Source organism: Astatotilapia calliptera, chromosome 9 (assembly GCF_900246225.1).
Source record: "Astatotilapia calliptera chromosome 9, fAstCal1.2, whole genome shotgun sequence".
NCBI classification, from domain to species: Eukaryota; Metazoa; Chordata; class Actinopteri; order Cichliformes; family Cichlidae; genus Astatotilapia; species Astatotilapia calliptera.
The window spans coordinates 20,093,524-20,118,096 of NC_039310.1; the positions used below are offsets into that span (position 1 = coordinate 20,093,524).

Consider the following 24,573-nt stretch of genomic DNA (forward strand, 5'->3'; position numbering starts at 1 on the left):
TTCGTATTTTTCGTTATACCCCATTTCCTTGGCTGTCTCAGCAGTATAAAAGTTTCATCTTGGAGAGATGAACTCGTCCTCTTTTCATGGAAGAAATATTTTACTTTCCCTGCCGTGTATTTTTCATAATAGGCTGTTTGTTTGCCTTACTGACTGATGCACTTTGAGTCAGCCTACCATAACGATGACAGCAAAATTACTACATAGCTAGCTGTTCGCTCATATGGTGTTGTGGGTTCAGATGCAGCCTGCGATTATGGTGAGCCAAACATCTGGCGGTCAGCCACAGAGAGGACGTTCTGCTCGAGTAAAATATAGCATGACGAGGCTAATCATTTGTGCGTGTTTCTCGTCACGGAAACAATATGCAAATCTGTCCCTGGTGAAACATGGAAATATTTTTTTAAGTAAGGAAAGACTGAGTGTAAAGAAAAAAAACTTGTGATTTGACTAAAAGGTAAGTTGACAGAAAACAGCTGCCAGCAGTTTCATAAAATGAAAAAGCCATGAATACAAATTGGATTTTAGTTTTGTGGAACATTCAGTATACGGTTAAGACGTCAAGGATTTCACAGTTTCAATAAAAGAAGCTTTTTGTTGCGAGCACAACTTTGTTTCTTTCTTCTGTTTCTTGCATCCTGACTTTTACTGAGGGATAATAAAAAGAAATTATGCAAATGTATATCCTCTCTTCACTTTGAGCAAACCGAATTGGCGGCTTGCGCTGCCTTGTCTGCAAGCTCAGGAAATGAAGCTTCAAATTGATCGAATAAATGCCTCGACTGATATGCCACCCAGGCATCAAATGTGAGCTACGTATGCCTGTAACGCACGCTCGTCACTCGCTCTCTGGCTGCTTTTATGGATTGGGCCTTTACTCCGTGGCATAAATCTGGATAAGTCCTGCTGCAACGCTGCCTATTAATGTACGCTCTACTCTCACAGTAACAAGATTATTTCAAGCCAGGGCTTCACTGGCATAAAGAGAGAAGACAGTCTGTGCAAGCCTCACCCAAGGGTGCATTTTAATAGGCTTTCCAACCGCAGAGTAGAAAGTGACATTGCTTGTCCTCTGCGTTTGAGTATATTACACCAGGTTTCCTTTCACTGCAGTCGAGCCTCTGGTCACATATTGCCACCTCAAGTGTAGCATGTTTGCTGCTTTATTTTGTTAGGGGTGGTGTTTATTTCACACTCCTGCGACTCATTCCCCACTGCAGCACTGCCCTTAAAACTGAATAATTATGTGACGCTATAGACCTGCAGTTTTCCCATCACCTTTACAAAGAGCAGAGGACGAGGAAGCCGTCGTAAATTATTAGAGCTACAGTAGTATTAATATCAGACTCATGAGCTTCTGCAGAATAGGTAGTTAAATCTATATGCACCCCCATTAATGCTCTTCTCCGTACTGACCTGAACCTAAGATTGAGTTGCAACTATAACTGATATCCTAGAGGCAGAACAAAGCAGAATATACAATACTATGCAAAAGGCTTTATATATACATATATATACATAGAGAGATAGAGAGGTAGATGGATACATATATAGAGATATAGATATATATAAATTTTTCTAGGAAAATGGGAACCATTTATTCAAGGACTGTATTCTTCATGGTGTGTAGTGTGTCCTAATATAGCCAATGACTAACAGCTCTTCTGGATTCATCTTGTTGGTGAAAAATACAATTTTATCTATTCCAAACTGGCTTATTTTTGGTATTTTTCAAAGATTTAGCTGAAAAATAAAGAAAACTAATTATATGTTTTCATGGTTGCTGTAACAAAGTGCCTAAAAATACCAAAAATTGGTTCTTTGCTAAGTTGTATATACATAATACTGGTTCATCCCTTTAAATGATTCATCAGGTCAGTGTTAAGATAAGATAAGATAAGATAAGATAAGATAACTCTTTATTGTCATTGCACAGTCATACATAGTACAGTAGTACAATGAAATTGGAAAAACTGTCCTACGTCGGCACTACATATAACACAACACGACACGATGTGACACATCACAACGTAACAAACAACACAACACAGTATATTAACTTAGTATAAAAAAGAAGAATAAGTGTATGTGTATTGCACACTGTTATTATTGCACATTAATTATTATTGCACCTTGTTATAAATATAAATATTATTGTTATCGTTTTAAACATTGTTACCTCCCCCTAAAAAGTCCAGGGAGGTATCCAGTCCGGTCAGCTATTTACATTGATCAGGGCTATTGCCCTGTTGTAAAAGCTGTCCTTGAGTCTATTTGTTCGGGACCTCAGCAGCCTGAACCTCCTGCCAGACGGCAGCAGCTTAAACACCCGGTGTCCTGGGTGTGTGCAGTCCCGTAGGATGCTGCGTGCCCTCTTGAGACAGCGAGTGCTGTACAGGTCCTTCAGGGAGGGAAGAGGATGTCCAATGATTTTTTTGGGCCATGTTGATGACCCTCTGGAGTGCCTTTCTGTGTGCTGTGGTGCAGCTGGAGAACCACACACCGATGCAATATATCAGCACACTTTCAATGGAGCAGCGGTAGAAGACGGTCAGCAGCTCCTTCTTCAGGTCCATTTTTCTGAGGATTCTCAGAAAGTGGAGACGCTGTTGGGCCTTCTTTAAGACCGCAGAGGTGTTAGAGCTCCATTGGAGGTCTGTGTCTATGTGCACACCCAGAAACTTGAAACTGGAGACCCTTTCCACGCACTCGCCGTTGATGCTGACAGGCTGCAGCTCGGACTTCCTCCTTCTGAAGTCAACTACCAGTTCTTTTGTTTTGGTGGTATTGAGGTCCAGGTTGTTGTCTGCACACCAATCTGACAGCCTCTGAACTTCAGCTCTGTATGCAGTCTCATCTCCCCCTGAGATGAGCCCCACCACAGTGGTATCATCTGCAAACTTGATGACTGTGTTGTCTGGGTGGGAACTAACACAGTCATGTGTGTACAGAGTGTACAGTAGGGGACTCAGTACACAGCCTTGTGGAGAGCCGGTGTTGAGGCTGAGGGCTGAGGAAAGATGAGGCCCCACTCTAACTCTCTGTACACGGTCTGAGAGGAAGTCTCTGATCCAGCGGCAGGTGGTGGAAGGAAGTCCAATTTCCAGCAGTTTATCTATTAGTCTGTCCGGGAGTATCGTATTGAAAGCAGAGCTAAAGTCAACAAAGAGCAGCCTGGCGTAACAGCCCTGCACTTCCAGGTGAGAGATGGTGGTGTGGAGCGTTGTAGCAATAAGTGGCTCAACAAACAAATAAAAAACATCCATCCATCCATCTTCTTCCGTTTATCCGGGGCCGGGTCGTGGGGGCAGCAGCCTAAGCAGAGAAGCCCAGACCTCCCTCTCCCCAGCCACCTCCTCCAGCTTCTCCAGGGGAACACCAAGGCCTTTCCAACCTCAGCTGGCTCCTTTTGATGTGAAGGAGCAGCGGCTCTACTCTGAGCCCCTCCCAGATGGCTGAACTTCTCACCCTATCTCTGAGGGAGAGTCCAGCCACCCTTCGGAGGAAGCTCATTTCTGCCGCTTTTATCCACGATCTCGTTCTTTCGGTCACTACCATAGGTGAGGGTAGGGATGTAGATCGACCGGTAAATTGAGAGCTTCGCTTTTACACTTAGCTCTCTCTTCACCATGACCTTGGGGAGGTTCAAGGACTGGACAGAAAAGGAGTAAAAAAGTAGATCAAAGAAAAAGAGAAACTTTGAAAGACCTTCGGAAGGTCTGGAGAAGTGCTGCTGTATAAGTTTTGCTCAGTACCTTATAGATGTTTGGGTATTTTTCTTAAAAGTTGTACAAAGTCAGTCTTGATCCATACTGGCTCAGTTTGCCAACAATTAGCTGCCATTTCTTACACTTCATTCTTATTCTTGGCTCAATGCTTTTGCAGATCTAACCCCATCAGAGACTCTTCAGCTACACCAACTCCAAGCGGTTCCACATTCTTTCAATAAAAAAGTTTTAAAAGTGGCCATGTGCTGCTATTTATTGTAGATGGGCGAGTTATTCAGGCACGCTGTTGCCAACCTAAACACTTATACCACATCCCTGATGACGTTACACAGTTTGAAAACATTTCTGATAAACCAAGCATGTCATTTTTGTCTTGCTAGCCCACAGAAGCGTTCTGCTAAGCAGTTTGTTTTGCTTCATTCTGGTCCCGTTATTGAAAACAGAAAAGGTTTCAGCTAAAATCGAGTGGGGCTGGTTAGACATGCAGTCAGGGATTTGTTTCATCCCCTTTGGCTAAACAAGGAGCAACAATGTAACCATTCATCCTCAAATGAAATACTCAAATAAAAAGAAAATCTTCCACAAGCGACATACAGATGCAGATATTTTATGGGAAGGTTTTCAGCTTTAAGGGTTTCGTGTTTGAGCAAAGACGAGGATCACATTAGATGAACAAATTCAGGAAATGATCTGCAGTACTTTACTGACGTGGATCATCTGTCATAAGTACAACATTGTATACAGTAGCAAAACACAGTGTTTTATGCACCACCGCTTCTATTTAAGTAAACATTTTTTCAGGCTGAACACGGATCACACTTCTTTCTTAACCATCACAGGACCATCGTCCCCACAGTTAATGAGCCCAAAGACTTCAGGTAGTGCTATCTTTTTATTACATAATCTAGGTGAGAAATCTTTAAATAATCCCAAACATTCATGCCGAGTTTTAATTTCTCAGGATTTTTTTTTTAACTCATCTTTAATTATACTTAGTTACTTTATTTGTCTTTGTTGGCTTGACCGGAGCATGCAACAACAATTTGAAGACTTTACTTTGACATTGTACTCTTGTTGATACTTTTTGTCTTGATATATTTATTCTTTAGTTTCTCGAGTTTTGTTTTTTCTTTAATCCACTTCATCTAACATTCAGCATTACTTTTTAAAATCGGTATATGTAGAGTACGGTTCTGTTTTATCTTATCTGAACTACACTATTGTTAAAATTCCATTGCATTTTCTACTACCTTCACCATCACCTCGCTAGATCCTGTTACTCTTATGCCCAAAGTATTTTAATATGAAGTGAGAGAGCTTTATAAAAGTTCCATTGATGCTTTTGACATGACAATAAAAACCAGCGATGAGATGCCGGCTCGTCAAAAGGCACGTCCACTAAACCCAAAGTCAAATTTGCTGTTTCCAAGCTGTATTAGTCATGATTTAGTGCCTGGCAAGTACCATGGGAAAAGGCATAGTGGGCTTACAGAGGAGTACACGTCAGTTTGTCTTTTAATATGTTCCATATGTGACATGAGAGAAATCTATTACTATACTCAGAAAGCAGGGTTTAAATGTGAGTCGCAGGTCTCAAGACGGGGGAATTGTTACTACAATGTTATGCTAATGCTAATGAGAGTTTAATGACTTCTCTTAGATGCCATTCCCTTTTTCTCAGCAGCAGCACTCTGTCCACATATCTGATTCAGCACGTTTTGACCAAGAAGTTCTTCACTCTCGACATGAGGCTTAAAGCTTGAAAAAAAAATTTCTGACAGTAATGACTGCTGTAGCTCTTTGAAATGAGACTGCAGCACCATAGTATGTGAAATGCTACCACATGAGCCTCTTTTTGTTCATCGCTGCTCTTCTCCACAGATGGAGAATAATTTAAAGGAGGTGTGGAATCAAACGGGACATCAGGGCAATAAGTGGAACCGAGCAGAGATCCCCCTGAGGAAGCTCAGGAACTTTGAAGTCATATTTGAGGTGGTGCGCCTAAAGGACGTGAGCGGTGGAGCGGCCTTAGATGACCTGGAGTACATAGACTGTGCCCCAAGTAGGTAGCATGCACAAACAGTACACAACAAGTTTTGCATATAGACTGGACTACAATAAAATAATTATGAAAGCACTATGAAGGCAAATTTCAGGTGAAATTGGGTCACTATAAGCCCATGTTTCATACACCTGGGGAGATTAATGACAATATTACTAGCATTTCTATTACTGCTCATTTTGTCACTGATGGTTTTGCTCCAAACGATTGTTTGTTCAATATTATTATGATTACATGTCATTTTTAAATGTACATTTTTAAAAAGCTATTGATTATATAACGCTTTTGAACACTAATTTAAAATGGGTTGAACCAGCATCAAAGCATTTGTGGACTTTAATAAAAATGTAAAAGTTGTAGTGATGTAAAAATTAGTTATGTCAATTAAATGCCTGCGTACAATTATGAACGTGCAATTTTTTTTTAAAGATGCTTTTGGCAGATGTATGGAAAATGACTGATAACCAGCAAATTCTAGCATGTTTAAATTGCATGTTGCTGTTAGCATTTAGCTTAAAACAAGCGACCTGGAGAAGTGATTTGGGTATGTCATCAATGGCTCTTACTTTTTTTTACTTAGTTAAATCTAGTTGGGCTGGACAGCGTATTTATATCACATATTATTTATGTACATGTATCTGCATCTGCAGTTTTCAATGGTATAGTTTACAAGTAATTTACTAATTAACTGTGAATTGCAGCCAGCAAAGGTAAATGATAAATAACGCACTGCAGGCACTATCGTAGGTGAGCAGAGGAGATAGGAAGGGTCTTTAAATTTCATTGTCCTAAAAAAAAGGAGCAGTGGAGAGGAAAAGTTTCAAAAGCTGGAAATCTCACCACCTGGTAAAGTAATCACAGGCTCGCTGGCGCTCGGCAAACCCCTGCACATATATTACCGTCGCTTTGTGCACAGTGGCAGTGCAAATCTTTCTTATTGCTTCTTAAATTTAAAAAGCAGCTTCAATTCAACTAAACTTTTAAAAGCATGAGGAAAATGTCTTTTATTAACTTTGTGTTCATAGCGGCTCATGTTTGCTGAAGTCTGGAGAATAGCCGTAATCTCGCCTTTAAAAGAAGCTGGACCCATGAATCAGTCTCTTTGTAAATGTGAGATTAAAGTAAAGCAATGCATGATGTAAACCCGCACCAACCCAGGTGCCTTAACGCAACAAAATAAATAATTCCAGCAGTTAGAGTGGTTGAGAAAATAAAAACTAAAAAAGATTTCAGCCTGAATTTCACAAAGTGGATTCAATTGTTTTCAGTTTCTCTCTAGCCTTCCTCTCTGCTTTCGTTTTATCAAAGTATTCTTCCAATAAGCTTCATAAGCGCGATATAACTATGCTGTGAAATTATTTTATGATCTTTCCAGCTGATAGTTTGGAGTATGAAATTGATTCTGCCGCCGGCACACTCAGAGAAAAAGAAAGGCAGAACTGTTGGGTCTCGAAGCGAGAGGAGAGTTTGATTGTCTTTGGGACGACAGTCGCTGACAGACGCCGTTTGATATTTATGTTTGAGACAGATGTTGTACATTAAACAGGACCTGGCACAAGGCTGGGCACCAGGGGGGATGTTTCCTGCTCTGCCGACTCTTTTCCATCTCCATCTCCAGTGCACACGTATAAACAAACACACACAGGAGAACATAAATACTGACCTGCAGATCTAAGCGGAGGCATAGATCAAAACAGACTGCAGACACACAAGCAGACAAATTGTCTGTCCAAAGCCAAATGACACAGACAGACAACTTCCATCAACTTTGAGTGCTCGCTAAAATGGATTTTCAGTTTATTATATGATGGGTTTTAACCCCACTGACCTCCCGGAATGAAATTCAACTCTTTCCTCATTTCACTCATCATTTAATGTCGCTGCCTTTGAAGTTTAACCACGCACACACACACACATCTGCACAGACGTGGCTAATGTGTGTGTGTGCTGTCTGTGATCCACCTGATTTGTTTTCCTTGCTCTCTGTTCCATCTCAAACAAGGCGGTGCAGGAGGAAGGGGGCTTTGATTTCCCTGACAGGCCTTTGTCTGCTTTTGTTTACCTTCTTCTCCGCTGCTGTTCTTTGGTGCTGAGCACAGGAAGTCTGTGTTTTATTAATAAATTGTTCATCACAGCATTTTATTTCATGTCAGATTTAATTTGTCTGGATTAGAAAATGGGGATGAAATTGTTGAGGAATAATAGAAATTATGATTATTCATTGTAATTATCTGTGTGTTTTAGCCACTGTGGAGGCCGTTGAATGTCCTGCGCCCACAGATTTTGTGTGTCGCAGCGGCCACTGCATTGAGTCCCACCTGGTGTGCGACGGCAAGGCCGACTGTGCTGATGAATCGGACGAAGCTGACTGCGGTGAGTAGAAATGATAAATAGGTCCCTTCTTGGAGAGCAGAAGGACAACTTTGAAACAGGACTGCAAACTCGTTCCTTTCATCTTTCAATTTCTTTCTTTCTGGCAGACAAAATAATTAGCTCGCCAGGTGCTTGTAGCTTCAACATGGAGGGAGACCAGTGGAAAGAGAGATGCCAACTTTCTCAAGACCCTGATGATGACTTTGATTGGAGGATTGGTTCCAGTACTGAGACACCAGGGGCTGGACCTATCACCGACCACAGCCAAGGTCTGCAGCTGCTCTCTGCTAAAATCTTACCAAAAATATGACCATACACAACAAGAAAAATGTGCTTTTACTTCTGCTTTCCTTTTCTCAAAGTAAGTCGAAGGTTTTTATAATGGCTTTTTGGGTGGTTGGCTGCAATAAGGTCTGAAATTAGCACAATGTGTTGTTTTACGGCATAAAATACATAGAAGTACTCCACTAATGTATTTTTAAGTTCTTTTATGTAACCCACAGAAGGCGCTCGCTAACCAACTACACAAAAGTTGTTCCATTTATGCGTCGAGGTTCATAAAAGTAGAATTTTTGAGCATCATCTTACTGAACAAATAATGTATCATAAACTGATTTTCCCTGAACTTATTTCCTTTAATTATCCAAAAAGTCTATAGAAAAGCCCACCGAGGGGTAGTTTTATTCTGTTTTCCTCATGTTTGGCTTTGTCTGAAAAAATCCTCCATCCTTGTGTCACTTACATGATACCCAGAATTACAATATGAGAATCTTCGGATCGGATGCTTCTGCCAGCCTCCTAGTTTGTTCCTGTTAATAACACTGGCAGAAAAAACAAACAATTTCTCAAAATTAGGAGCAGACAACATCTGCATTCTCCTGACACCCTCCATGTTTTCAGCTCTCTGGCAGCGCCTTTGTAATTACAACTTGACAGCTGGAAAATAGGACTGTGTGACACCGACATGAAGGCAGGGTTAAAAATACTTCCTGATCAATATCAGTCTGAGTCAAACTGAGCTTAACAGCATTCCTGCTTATCATATGAAGCAAAGCTGCTTCAAATATTGTTTTTTAAACTGATTAATTGAAAGGTAACGACACTTTGGCAACAATTACCCACATTTATGCGAAGCAATGTTAATCAAAATTTCCGTAAGACTTCAAGGCATCAATAACTCACCAGCTGAAAATACATTTGTTGACTACACCTGCTCGACTGCTTATTAATGCAAATATCTAATCAGCCAATCACATTTCAGCAACTCAGTGCATTTATGTATTCAGGCATCTACTATTAATATTAACTTGTGTACTGATATGCTGTTACCCAGGGATTAAATCAGTTATTGCTGTATGTGAGCAAGTTTAAATATGAGTAAACTGGTAAATATACACTTTAGCATCTCTCCAAGATTAAACTGGAACTCTCCCCTCTCCTCCATCCCCTTGTGCACAGATGTGCATGAGTGCACGTCCACAGATCTGTCTGCTACAGCACAGTTAGCAGCTATTGTTTCTGAAGACATGAGCAACATAAAATTGTACCAATTGCTCACTCCTGTCTCAGGCTGTGTAAGGGGTAGAGAAAATGAGCGAGTGGCTTCTCCAAGCACGCCCTTTTTATTTAAGGCCTTGAATGATGACGGACCAGTTTGAAATGAGGACGACAAGCAGCATGAGTGGAGCGCACGGGTGAAAACTGTTAAGGAGAAAGTAAGGAGGTAAAGAAACACACAAAGCAGCAGCTATTTTGTCCCTGCATGCCACATGAGAGCCATAATGCTGAGGACAAAGCAGCATTTTTCATGGGTGACAGTGCACTCAATGAACCAGCTGTTGTCTTCTGAGTTGCAGCTGTAACTCCACCTTGTACTGGCTGTCACTAGGTTGCTATTCCTGATCGGTCATTTGAGGTTATTGATCGGAAGGATGAATGATGGGCTGGATGGACTCGTGATCTTACAGCTTAAAAACACATGGACAAAGGCATGACTCTGCAAATATCCTGTCGTTATAGGATCAGGTAATGGAGCACATGCGTGTACACGTTCTTGGAAAACGAGCTCTGCCTGGATAGATGCACAGACTTTGTTTTGACTTTTATGATTTGATTCACCGCAGCGGAATCTGTGTTGTGGGTGTGAGCAGGTTTTTTTGTGCACTGTGGATTGTGATGGCCTTAAATCCCCCTTAACTCATGTGGAAAACTCCCACTTTGTTCTGGCACCGCACACATGCTGTCTCATCTCCAAGCCTAGCCGAGCTGAAGAAGCTCTCTGCAGCTTTTGGCTGCAGGATACATTTAACGACAGCCTTCCTCCGTCTAAATATCGTGCATATTTGAACCAGCAGAATAAGGTTATTGGATTTCTTTCCTGCAGCAAAGCTGAAATTTGATGGTTGAGCTGGGTTTGGCTGTGGCTTTTCCTTTGCCGTTTCAGCTTCATCATTCATCGCACTGAGATATTACTCATGCCTTACATAAATGTTCTGCAATTGTAAAGTACTGCGTTTATCTCCAAAGGTGGTGGAGGGAACTTCCTGTATATAAACTCAGCCATTCAGCACGAGGGCGATGTTGCCAAGGTGACAACCAGGAGTCCGTTTCCTGCCAGCATCGGCCTGTGTCACCTGCGCTTCTGGTTCTTCATGCATGGTTCTGATAGGATGGGAACATTGAAGGTGACCTCATCTCAGACAAATTTCTCTTCTGTTTCCTGCTTTTGGGCATCAGGCTTTTTTTTTTTTTTTTTAACTGTCACCTGCTAAGAAATGATCCAAAATGAAGGCTTAATTTGGATTTGTCAGAGATTTCTTTCCTCTTTTACTCAGCTTATCAACATATTTTGCTCTGCTTACTGTCAGTCACCTGATACCCAAAGGAGGGAATGAACGTCTTTCTTCCTGCAAATAATCCATCAAAGCATGTCAGGTTACAAACGTCATTATCATATCAGTCTTTTCATGTCTTTTTAGGTCTCTTTGTTAAATGGGTTAATTTCAAAACAACAAACAATAAGCATTTGCTAAAAGCTCTACTTAGACAGGAAGTGTACTCCATGCGTAGCCACAGATGAGGCGCTTACAAGAAATCTACATGAATTATAAACAAAACTACTCAAAAACTCACAGCTCTAAATTATGCATAAATTACTGTATTGCTAATCAAAAACAACTATTAAACCTTCAGAGTTTCCACTTTTGAAATAAGCCATCAGAAAGTATTGTAAGGAAGGATATTCTACGGTACTTTAATTGAGTTTTTCCATTTCGTGCTTCTTTTTGCTTCTGTTCCACTACACCTCTGATATTGAAAAGTGTATTTTTAAATTGAAACTCAACTAAACAAAGGAATACTCTCCCATAAAAGTCTGTTTTAAGAGACGATACAAAGGAGGTCAGTGATTCAGCTGACCTGATTTACTCAAGCAGACTGTTGGAGAAGCCTTGACTGAACATGCTTTGTATGCTTTAGTTTTCAGCCAGACCTCTGGAGCACAAAACAGACCACTGCCTGAGGACCTTAAAGTGCAGTGTGTGTATAAGAGATCAGAGATGTAGCTGGAAAAGAGGCCATTCAGGTCTTTGTACTAATCAATAAAATCTTAAAATACATTTTAAAAAATGATGAGATGGTGTTTTTAGTTTTGGATCAGTTTGGCAGCCAAGTTTTGTAAGTGTACAAAGACAAAGGTCTCTCCATCTTTACAAGTTAATGTAAAATTAAGGTATGTTCAATAAAGCTAACAGTAAAGTGCCTTAAACCTGTCTTTTTTTATTGACAAGCAGGTAGCAACTGCTTTGGTTTTGTATATGTGTGTGTAGCTGTGTTCCAAGTTGTTAGTTAGTTGTTTAATAAAACAATTTTAAAATTATGCTACAATCTAGAGTAATTTAACGATGATTAAGCAGCATGTGACTTTGTAGTCAAGGTGCTACCCTATGAGAGTGAGTGTCCTCAGTTTCTCAGCCAGATCCATCACTCACTTATTTCATTTCATTTAAAATTTTAAAGAATAAGAAGAAATAAAGGAAAATAACATAAGATGACAGTAGCCAAATAACTCAGATTAAAGTTTCAAATCAGAACCTCATAAATAAGTTAGGCTCCAGCCACACAGTCCTAAAGTTAGTGACCGATTGGCGACCCCCTGGAAACCAGCAATCGCTAGGGGAGAAGGTTGTATTTCCTGACCGGTTGGCAATTGGTTGTCCGATGCTGGTCTCAGTTGTCATGTGAAACTGGTCACAAAAAATGGCCTGTATTTGGAGTGCTCCAATGGAAACCTCCTCTCAGTTGCTTTGGTTGCTAGCAGTGTGTGAAGATTATCTGTAGTTTGTTAACAGAAAAGCACTACTTTTACTCGGAGAGCCAACATTTTCCAGCTTATGCCACACTTTTCACTACAGCTCCATAGTTAGTTTGTGAGTGTTTGCAGACAAGTCTGAAAACAACCAGCAACCACAGCAATCTGCCAACAACCACTTGTTAAATGATAGGAGAATATGCATTTAACTTAACAACCATTTTGTATTATTGTTGGGTCTTACCTCACAATATAAAACTGCTGTTGTGATTTGGCGCTATGTAAATAAAATTGAATTGAACCAGAGGATGTTTCAATTCCATTTTCAAGAGGATGGCCTATGACTGGAGCCTAAGCTGGCTGCAGTGAGAGAAGTACAAATAATCTGGAGTTTTTTGATGCAGCACACTTTTTGAGACCAATTTTACCTGGCAACAGCTAGCAACCTCCAGCAATCACTTGCCAACCAGTTGGGGAATACAGTTTTTTCCCTTGTGACCAGAGGTTTTTAGAGGTTTGCAGACTGGTCTTAAGACCTGCATGACTGAGGCCCTCAGTAACATCACAGTGGCTACAGACATCTTTTATGTACATGTTGCACGTAAATGCATAAAGTATGACACACGGAAACACTGAAGCTTTATAGCGCTTCTATTACTAGTACTCCAATTGTTTATGTTTTTCTACACTGCATTTCTACTGGTTTTATTTAAGCAAAGAATGCACATACTTCTATTGCACGTAACGGTGATGTGTAAACACCCTGTCACCACTGAAGGAAAAATGTTTAAAGACTGAAAAAGAAACTTTTTTTATGTTGTTTGTTTGATTATAATAAATTTTGTATGGTGATGATACATGTTCTCACTCAAACATATTGTTACACATCAAATGGAAATGTCACTTTGTGCCACCTGACCTCACCAGGTCTTTACTATTGGACCCAGTGGTACCCGTCTGTTGATGTGGGCAGCAACTGGAAACCATGGCAGACAGTGGACATACGCTAATGTCATCGTGTCCAGCACGGTACCCTTCAGAGTGACCTTTGAGGCCCAGGTGGGTGGAGACATGTGGACAGACATCGCCCTGGATGACATTTCCTACACTGCAGAGTGTATAGTTGGAGGTAAAGACCTGAAAGTTTTTCGCCTTCTTTGCCCTTCTATTTAGTTTTTCCTTATTTCCTATCCTTCTAGCACCCTTCTCATTTTTCATTTCATTTCCTCCAGTTTTCACATTCTCCCATTTCCCAATTTTTCCCTGTCCTCCAACATCTATGCTCGTCTCCTCAGTTTCCATATAAATAGTGTGAACCCTCGGGGAAAGTGTAGTGAGTTAATGGAGCCTGTTGCCATGTAGGTCCATATGAATTCAATGCAGAGAATGGGTCAATGCCAAGGGACAGCATGGAGGGCAATGGGGAGGAAAAGCAATTACATTTATATTGTGTTGTTTCCTCACCCTCACCATTCTGTCCTCCCACCACCCCAAACTGTTTCTTTCACTGGCTTTCTGACGAAGCCTCTGTGGTCTCAAAAAAAAACATTAACATACTTTCAAAAACAATCCTGGGATTTATCAATGGGGGATTTTTACTGTATTTGACTGAAAATCAAGTTTATTTAACCCTTTTGCATGCATCTCTCCACTGTGATTTTCCACCTCAGAACCTGTGACTCCTCAGCCACTGACTTGTGGTGTGAACCAGTTTCAGTGTGCATACTCCTTCCAGTGTATCCCAGAGAGCTGGTTGTGTGACACGGAGCCCGACTGTGCTGATAAGTCTGATGAAGAGCATTGTCCCACTGTTGTACCCGGAACTCTTCCTCCTCAGGTCCTTTGTCCTCTTGGTTATTTTCAGTGTTCAGATCATAACTGCCTCCCGTCCATAATGCGCTGCGATGGAGTCGTTGACTGTCCCACAGGAGAGGATGAATACAGCTGCCGTAAGTTAGCACCTCTTCATTTTTCACTGAGGATGAATGGCTGGAAAACTGAAGTGCACTGCTAGCAAAAAAGGAAATAATTGGCAGTTTGACCCATATTTAGACAAGATCCCATGAATTCATGTTTAATAAGTAACAGATGAGATGAAAACCTCTCGCAAATTCCCCTAAACATGTTTCTGATAGAGCTTAATAGTTCAAAAAATCACACGTGTTTACCAAAAACAACTTGTGGACAATCCACAAACCTCACTGCTTTCACTGGAACTACTGTCCACTGAATAAATAGTCCCTTTAAACTGTAATGACAATGACTGTTTTCTCAGTTTCATCATCCAGTGTCATCATCCAATGTAACATCTTTGAGATTTTTAAAAACAGGTACAATATAAAAAGTGTTGGGATAAAATCTTAATGTCTAAAGCAAACGGCAAAAAATGCAATGGGGTCACAGTATATATAGTAAAGCTGTTTCCACATAAAATGATAAGCCATTAAACCTCAGATTTATAAGAGGTTATCACATTTTCCATTAAATTTCCATCTTAGTGTCGTGGGTAGCACCTTGATGCAGTGGTTAGTCCTGTCAGCTTTGTGGCTTTGTGTTTGAACCATCTTGGGCTCTTCCTGTGTTTAGTTTGCCTACGTGGGTTTTCTTTGGGTCCTCTGGTTTCCTCCAAGAGTCTAAAGCAATATGTCTCATTTGCAGCATGCTCCACTTCAAAAGCTGAAAAAGTCCCCCCCCCCCCCTCCAGCTTTATCTACAGTACTGTGCAAAATCCTTCAGCCACCCCTCATTTCTTATATGTATATATATGGGAAATGGTCAGAAATTTATTGAAATATCTGCAAACATACATGGAAATGCAAAATATAGGACAAAAATATAGTTAGTAAGAGTCTAACAAGCTTAAAGTCAGTATTTTGTATGACCACCTTTATTCTACCTAACAGGCTGACCTCTCTCAGACAAGATTTCTTGTAGTTTCTTTAAGTAATCTTCAGGAATAGTTCTCCAGACTTCTTGAAATAGACTTAAAGCTCTTCTTTATAAGTTCCTGCCTTTTGTCCTGTTCTCCATCAAGATGACCTCACACTGCTTCATTAACGTTGAGGTCTGTTCTGGGGAGGCCAATCCATGACCAATACTGTTCCACTGTGTGTTTTTTCACCCAGGTGTGCTTTTACTGCATTAGCTGTGCATTTGGAGTCATTGTCCTGCTGAAAAATGAACCTGTTGCTAATCAGACATGTGGGATCAAATATCTGTGCTAACTTTCTGCCTTTATGAGCTCTTAGTTTTGACAAGATCCTCAAGACCACTGACTGAAGTGCAGCCCTAAACCATGATAGAGATACCTTCTTCTGACCTCCTCCTTATATGTTGACAATTATTTAAATCAGGAAGTTCAGTGATGCTGATTTTCAGTCCAGTTCTTGTGTAATTTGGCATACCTCAGCTTTTTTCCCCACTTCACTTCCTTAAAAATGGTTAGGAAAAAAAGTTAGAAAAACTCAATTTAAAATGTGTGAAAAAGCAGCTAATGTCCATAAAAAATGTAAAGACCTTTAGAAAGCTTACAAGATTATTGCTCTAGACCACTTTAAAAATGAAAAGTCTGACTTCTTTGAAGATAAATGTAAAGAAATGAGGGGTGACTGATGAGGGGTGCTCATGTGGTTACAGGTCATAAGTGTAGATGTGAGCTATAGATATTATGTTCTACCAAAGGTAAAGGTTTACTGGTGCTATACTTAGTTCTTACTTAAACAGAGCAGGTTATAGTGGGTACTGCATACAGATTAAAGACCCTGTTTAATCATTTTTTATTTAGTTTTTAGCACCATAGGTTGAATTTCAGACACCTCATCTGCACTGGGGTAAACGCAGTAATCGAAGATGTATAACAGGATGTGTGAGTGAGGATCACTGTGGGTACTATGAAGGCCTGTTGAGTTGCTGGTGTGGTCTCAGTGTGGTCTCAGTCCATGCTTTTAAATCCCAACACTCTCAGTGAACTACTTGATTATTTTAGTGTGTGTTACGTTTATATGGGCCTTGGTTAGTGTTTGTTGTGTTAAAATATGTTCCTTTGATAAAGTGAATTTGACTGTGTATTTGATTGACAGCATTAGTTGTACGGAGCCTGTCGATACAGTTTATATCTAAGAAGAAATGAAAGTTTTGGGAGTTAGAAGCTGGACTTTTTGAATATTTGTGCAATTGCTTGTAGAATATCTCCTTAAAATGCTTTAAAAAGGCAGTGAGCAGTGCACTTCTCCTACTATAATTACGATACACTCATTATAGTCTGTGAATTTAACACTCACCCTCTTCATATTTCCTCATTTTTTCCACCAGCTTGGCTCCAGTGTAAGCTGGGAGAACTGGTGTGTGAAAGTTCGTCTAGCTGTATCCCATTTCAGAGCCGTTGTGACCATTTTGTCGACTGCCTGCCATTCCACTCAGATGAATCCAGCTGCCATGGTAACACGCTTTTATTACCTTACCCTTTTTTGCCATTAACTGTAGCCCTGTTGTATGATTTCCTGACATGTCGCAGGTTGCACTTACTCTAAAGTGTCATTTCTACCACCTCTGTGTCACGTCTGTCTGTGCATTTAGCTGTGATCAAATGTCTCTACTTTCATTAGTCACTTCATGCTTTAATTTAGCTTCTTTTAAAGCTTTGATGTCAATCACTGTGACATTTACTTCCAATGTGCTGTTACATCTCAATTTGCTTTGATTCGAATGACACGTCTTTTCTTTGTATCCATTTACGAAAAAGTAATCTTTTAAAGTATTTTCACATTTAATTTAGCACATACCTTTGCCTTTTTTCTCTATATATTGCCCTCTCATGAGTCAGTTTTCCCTTAAGTGCTTCCAGTACTTCACTCATATTTGCCCATTTCGAGGGACTCTCAGGACATTTTCAGGTCTGGCTGTTTAGTCTTCAAAGCACACCTTACGGTGTTACTGCAAGCTGCCAAAATGTGATCCATTAAAACCTCTGCTTTCCTGCATCTTTGAGAAATAAGCCCAAACCTCCCATTCCGCCTGCATTTGCTGCCAAGCCAAAGTCACTTTATCAAGGGCTGAGCAGCACTTCAGGGTTTCATAATGGTATTTCCAGCATGATGATTATTTAAAAGGCAACCCTAATAACCCTCATCCAACCTATGGAGGCAGGAGCAGTCATCATCAGATAGATTAGGTGGGCGAGGGGAAAAAAGCATGCTAAAGTAAATGGTCTGTATTTATATAGCGCTTTACTAGTCCCTAAGGACCCCAAAGCGCTTTACACACCCAGTCATCCACCCATTCACACACTGGTGATGGCAAGTTACATTGTAGCCACAGCCACCCAGGGGCGCACTGACAGAGGCGAGGCTGCCGGACACTGGCACCACCGGACTCCTCTTTCACCATGGACATCGGTACAGATGAGAATCAGTCCTTCAGCTATTACTCAGAGACCAAACGGCTATTTTAAGTCAAAGATTCCTCAGTGTTCAACACAAAAGACATTTCTTCCAAAACAGTTTTACTGTAATGTTCAGACACAACTAAGGGAAGACACTGGCCACATTAATGACGTGCACTGTGGTGGAAAGCAAATTGAAAAGACTGGAGTATTTTAGATATGCCAGCACAGTCTTGGCTCAACACCAGACGTGAAGTTGGTGCTTCCTTCAGATAAAAATCATGTGGGCAACTTTATTTATCACAGCCACAAGAAGAAGAAGAAAGATGGCACTTAGGGATCACTCTCTTTCTCTGATGCACCTTGAAAAGACCTCATAAAAACTCTAAGATGTTTGGAGTGACCTAGCTTGAATAACTGACACATGAACTAAAAGCAAATGATTGTCTGACATTTACTAGTAAATAAAAGCCATCGGTGTCTTTATTTTTGAAAACATACTCACTTTAAGTGGCTGGAATGCATGGTCTCTTAACTTCTCATGCTCTCTGCAGAGGTTAATGGATGACACTCAACAGTACCCCCCCCCCCCCCCCCCCAACATATTTGACTGATTTCATCTGCTGAACAGCCACATGTCTGTTTCCTGTCAGATGAGGAGAGAGATGGTGGCTACTGACAGAGTACAGGGAGGATTTGAGTATCCTGCCTTCTTCGTACAACGTGTGGTGATGCTGCATTTTCCTTTCTTCATTTGCAGAATGTCCTCCGATGTATTGCATGTATCACGGCTCATGCCATGTGATGACACAGGGGCCTGTTTGCATGTAAGCTGAACTTCACCCAGACACACACACACAAACATGCATCTATAAGCAGACTAATACACAAACTCAGTCACATTCATTAAGATGCACAAAAGAAAGATAAGTATCTTGTCTGTTCTTCCCACTCCCCCTCTCATCCTTTATCTGTCTGTGAGCTCTAAAACATGGAAATCCCATCAGTCTTGTTGCTTTCCTTGGAAAAGACACGCTCCGTGAAGCATGTGGGAATCTGCTTATCCCCTGCAGATTAAGCAGGATGGTTCTTCCTTCATTTAACCGCAGCATAGTGTTTCCTGGGAATCTCTGAAAGGTTCTCCTGGTCAATATTTAATCATGGTCACCACTAAGAATAGCTATAGCAGGTAGACCCCCAAAAAGCCATGCATCAGATTAACCTGCCAGCATAATACAGCCGTCTACCTTTCAAAAACACATTCAAGACAGACACTCTGTTGGAGGTTTTTTTTTTTTATTAAGCCCGTGAATCTAGCTGTCTGCATCAGCAGCTTGGAATGTCTCCAATGAGATTTTTCATTATAAAAGAAAGAATGCAATTATAAGACTTGGTGCTGGATCTGCTAACATCATTATGCACCAGTGAAGCCTTTCTGGGAGATTCACATTTCCCCCATTCTCTTTTCACCAAAGGTTAAATTCTCCAACACATGAATGTGAATCATGCAGCGGGGTGGATACACCTTCCCTAAAGTCACATGACTAACTGCACGCCATGTCAACAACCCAATAAATCTCACGTTATTAGAAAAGCAACACCTTCAATTGAAATTAAATTCCTGCATGATATGAATTTGTGATGGAAACCTCTTGTTAAGACAAAACTGAGAAACTGGATTAATCCAAATTTTGGTTTTCAACAACTTCACTTCCTTTTAAACCATTTTTACAGGAAGCTGGAACTGCTGCACAAGAGCTGCACACTTTGAATGCTAAGTAGCCCATACTGGCTTGTCTGCTTCTTATCTAACTTGCAAAGATGAACGCACGTCTTGTCGTGCACATCCTGACAAAAAGCGAGCTGCTAATGTCGGTTTGTAGGCTCGGCGACACGTACAGAATATAAATGTACCCGCAGGTATCAGTCCAGACAGGTTAGATGCTGGTGTGGTCTTTGCTTTTCAGTACTGCTAACAAGCTGTCTGCCCGTGACATGTGGGCACTACCGCAAATTTGTTTACTTTGTGTCCAATTTCACTGACAGAGCTCAGCTGCTGTCAATCAAGTGCACCCACACGCCTGCCCAGCGAGCAAAAAGGAGAAGGGAGCATTTCATCTGTTTCTCCAGACACCTCTTCTTCCTTTTCCTTCCTGCTTTATGTCAAAAGATTTTTTTGTTAATGCTTTTTGTCTCAGAAATGCTGCCTCATTCCCTCATTTAGTCCTCCTGTGTTTGATTCCCCTTTCCTATTCATGTCCCCGTCCAACATTCCTCAGTGCAGCGCCACCACCACCACCGCCTCCTCTCATTATGTAAGAGGACCTTACCGCCGTCATTCACACTGCAGTGTGGTATGGACTTCCTGAAGCTGTTCCAGCATTGATAACAGCCCTGCTGTAGCAGAACTCATGGCCAGCACCTCTGGCTCAGTATTTGCCTCACGTTCCTCCACTCTGCTGAGCAGGATCCACCAGGGAACCAGGCCAGGAGCAGCCCACTGCCACGGCTAGACAGTCGCACAATATGCACGCTGACCCCCTCTGAATGATAATGACTCAGTCTGGCTTTGCTGAGAGCTGTGTGTTTCGAATTAGAAGGTCAATGTTGCTCTGAAATCAAGCTGATACTGAACAGATGTTGACTTGGAGCAGAGTCTTAGATTTGAAAAAGAGGAACTTACTTTCTTTCCAGATGCAGCTCCACAGACCGGCCAAACAATTCGCAATTAGCCTGTGTTTCCATGCTTGATGTCCAGCAGATAAACCTTGCACTTTTTGTCAAGATGGAAAAGACGCGTATGTTCAATAAGCTTAATAGAAACTGTCAGGATTATACTTCTTTTGTTTTAGTATTTGATTTTATGTAGCTTCAAAGTCTTATCCTGTTCTTACCAAAGGTTTGATCTATGTCTATTTAATTAAGTGTTATATGTATATGTGCATGTGCAGTTCATTAGTAATGGATGACAGTGCCACTAGTTGCTTCATTAAAGACAAGAAATATAAAGACATATACAGGTATGCAGTGGTTCTTAAAGTGTAGCTCAGGGCCTCCAACCCAAAATCTGATTATAAAACATGTTGTTGTGCTGGATTATTAAAAGAAAAGAGCATGATGGAGATCATAAAACAAGCATATTGTGTTCATTTATTCCTCTTATCTTTGGACCAGTAGAGACTCACATTTGGGAAGCACATTTGAGTCAGACTCCTCATCATGTGATCACAAAACGGTGCTACATAAAACAAGACATATGGTTTCAGCATCCGTGTCTCATCTTTCGTTTGTTTTTCCTTGCGTGGTCACAGCTGTCAGCCGGGATGGACAGGAAACCGTTGCCATGTCAGAGAGAAACCATCCCTCTCCACGTCTTCCCCGAAACCAGAGGACACGCAGATGGGTAATAAAGAAGCCCACCTCTTCTCTCACCTCTATTAAAATGACTCGCCTGAGTGTAATTACTGCATCCTTACTTACCCCGTTAATGTCACTGCAGTTCCTGTGTACGTTGGCATCGGCATCGGGCTGCTGCTGCTCGTACTCGGAGTCGCTGTGTGTGTTCTGGCTCTGCGCAAGAGAAAGTGCCACTTAATGTGAGTTGGAGCTGCATTCGTTCTGCTGTTTCACTGCTGATCCTTCGTGTAACGATTATGTTCATGATAAATGTGTTGATGAATTTGTCTGCCGGCTCCACAGAAAGCCCAACCTGACGGACTACGGGGTGATGGATAACCCAAATTTTGACTGGAAAGCAGAGGTCAGCAGACAGAAATGTCCAATCAGTCATGTTTTGAGTAACATTAAGTTTCTCAGCCACACAAATCAAATATTTCTACCATTGTTCTCACATTTGTTCAATAAGTGGATTTAATTTTAGAAGAAGTCAGAAGGTGCTCGCCAGAAGCCTTTCTGCAAAATTAGATTTTTGATTTAGGATCATTGATTTTGCAGTTTGTGTGTCGCTATGAGTTTGTATTTCTCCGAGTGTTGTATGTACACACTATAGTGCCTATACAGCAGGTAGACACAATAACCGAACTATATAATCTGATCAAATGCAACAGCACAAGCTGCGATGCCAAAAATATCCAATTTAATCAAGATCACATGATGAAAGGCTTTAGAAACTGCTTCTTCACTGGCTTGCATTACCTTACACGGGCGCTCATATTATTGTCCGCCCACTGTGTGTTTTGTTTCCTGCAATTTTGATCTCTGCTATTATTCCTGCTGTTAATGAGAAAGAGCCAAGCGTAGGACATGATGCAAGCACAGCTCTTCCATTTGGATAATGGAATGAGAGACACACACAAACACACTTTGTTCTTAGCTACACGGGCGTGTCACCGAGTAATACAAGTCAGAGTGATGTTTCATTGCTCTGATGACTCTGGATTAAAACTTTGCTCTGTGCATGTGGCATGTTTGTAAGAGTTATAATTCATAAACACATAAACACAAATGAATGTGTGATCACAAACCTTTCATGTACAGTTTCGTCATCATTTTATGAGCCATTTTTCATCTTCATGTACACGAGAAAAGAATTTATGTCGATGAATTCTAATCAGTACATTATTAAAGTGCATGTTGAAAACACACAAGCACAGCACACAAAATGTGTTTAACTACACTCATTTTTCTTACTGGCAATTTTAAGTAGAGCGTTGTAGCGCCAAACCAGTATATCCATGACAGATCCGCTTCAGCACTTACACAGCAGTGGAAACAGTCGGTGATTATTCCACCTCTGCAAGACGATGAAATATTTTATGGAGGTTAAAGTTGTAATTATGTACACATAACAAGGCAATTTGATTTTAATTGCGCTTGCATTTCATGCACTCTCGCACATTAAGCCTCATCTCATTTTAAACCCATGTACATGATTTTCGTTACCTCAGGATGAAAGAGCGGGCGGCTGTCCCAGTGTGAACCCCAGGAGGAGTGATGGTCACGGGCTTTCCATCAGTGTCTACCCGTGGAGGAAGGAGGTAGAGGTATGGTGTCTGTACACAGCCTTTTGGCATTCACTCTAATTTCCTGTGCAGAAATCAGCACACAGGAAATGATGTCTTTTTTTGTGCGTATTCATACATACAGGGTCTGAACTGGAAAGATGCCAAGCTGTCCTTCTCCAACCCCATGTACCCTTACCCCCCTAATCATAATGAGGCTGACAGCAAAACTTCTGATGCATAAAAACAACGGACATCACATTTATTTTTTTTAAAGATATTTTTTGGGGTAAATGCCAACTAAGAGCATTGCAACAAAACCATCGAAATGCAGAAAACATGGAGACTGAATTGTGAATTGTGCGTACACACTCTTGAGGAGTTCGTCTTGACCCACTGCACTCAAGTCCAGAGTGGGGGAGAGGATGCAAACGGTGACATGGATATATTTCACGATACCAGCTCGACTTCATGTGATACTTACATGTTTAAATAAAGGTTTAAAGCCCACAGAATAATTGATTGTTCAATCTAAGACATGCACATAAATATGACTAAACAGCACTGCGTATTTATCCACAGGAGTTCTGCTCTACAGACACCAAACTCTCTTGGTGAGACTTCAATGAGAAGATCAATAAGACTTGCATATTGGCCCAATTAAAATAGCGGATAATGCCGGAGGCTTAACCTGACTTTAATGGTTAGCATATCTGCTGCTTATCTGCTTAGTATAAAACTCATGTTATTTCATTCATCATCCTTTGCTTATCCAGGCTTCAACCATCCGGTAATTCTGTGTTGTGGGATGGCTGGAGACTATCCCAGCTGTCACAGAGCCAAAGGCATGACACCCTGGATAATCCATTTTAACTGGCCTAACACGGAGAGACAGACAACCATTCCCACAGACAATTTATAATTGCCAATCAACCCCCATTATATTGTGACACAAAGCTGGTGTACCTGGAAAGCAGCAGGCATCCAGCCTGAATTCGAACCCAGGACCTTCTGCTGGGAGTCAACAGTGCCCCCCCAGCCCTTTTCAAAAGTATTCCCTATAAGAGACAACACTGTAGATGTAGGAGGTAACCATCAGTTGATATGTTTTGGCACTGAGTTGAGCTGTTGTCAGCTGATTTCAGGGGTTGTGGAATGAGGTTAACCTAACACTGTGTTAGATATATATTTTTTAATCTGTACAAAAGCCAAACTGTAAAAAAAAACAAAAAAAACCTACATTTAAAAGGTAACTGCTACGTGTCTTTTATCCTGTTTTCCTCTCCTCATCCCCAACGAATTGCAGCAGATGGCTTTCCCTTGTCTGAGCCTGGTTATGCTGGGAGGTTTGTTCCTGTTTAAAGGGAGTTCTTCTTTCCCACTGTCGCCAAGTGCTTCCCCAAAGGGAGTCGTTTGAATATTGGGTTTCTGTGTTATTGTAGGGTCTTTACCTTACAATAGAAAGCAACTATTGTGACTCGGTACTATTATAAAGAAACATAATTGAAATTTAACCGACCACAGCTTTGTCTTTCCTGCAAAGATATGAGTAGTCATGATCCTCTCCCCAAAATCGTGGCAAGAAAGTAGATAACTTCAGTCATTGTCATGTTAATCTATTCCATTAAAAAGTCTCAAGTATGCAGAGACAGTTAAAAATATTCTTTTTTTTAAATTGCTGTAACTCTAAGTCTTAGAACGGGTTGTGAATGGTGATTAAAGTTTTTTTTTTTTCCATGTTGGCAAAAGCAGAACACATC

General features: G+C 40.9%; 1 protein-coding gene across 1 annotated transcript in view; it reads left to right on the plus strand.

Moving 5' to 3' along the window:
• The window catches only part of malrd1 (MAM and LDL receptor class A domain containing 1), a 67,639-nt gene extending 43,735 nt beyond the window's left edge, over positions 1–23,904 (plus strand). Inside the window, exons 21-33 of the mRNA XM_026180851.1 lie at positions 5,610–5,790; positions 8,035–8,163; positions 8,271–8,432; positions 10,690–10,847; positions 13,400–13,601; positions 14,143–14,421; positions 16,784–16,909; positions 18,613–18,679; positions 21,164–21,255; positions 21,352–21,448; positions 21,552–21,612; positions 22,760–22,855; positions 22,959–23,904. Coding sequence (XP_026036636.1) covers positions 5,610–5,790; positions 8,035–8,163; positions 8,271–8,432; positions 10,690–10,847; positions 13,400–13,601; positions 14,143–14,421; positions 16,784–16,909; positions 18,613–18,679; positions 21,164–21,255; positions 21,352–21,448; positions 21,552–21,612; positions 22,760–22,855; positions 22,959–23,057 — 1,749 coding nt within the window. The 3' untranslated portion in view covers positions 23,058–23,904. The remainder of the gene's footprint in view (positions 1–5,609; positions 5,791–8,034; positions 8,164–8,270; positions 8,433–10,689; positions 10,848–13,399; positions 13,602–14,142; positions 14,422–16,783; positions 16,910–18,612; positions 18,680–21,163; positions 21,256–21,351; positions 21,449–21,551; positions 21,613–22,759; positions 22,856–22,958) is intronic.
• The last annotated feature ends 669 nt before the right edge of the window (positions 23,905–24,573 follow it).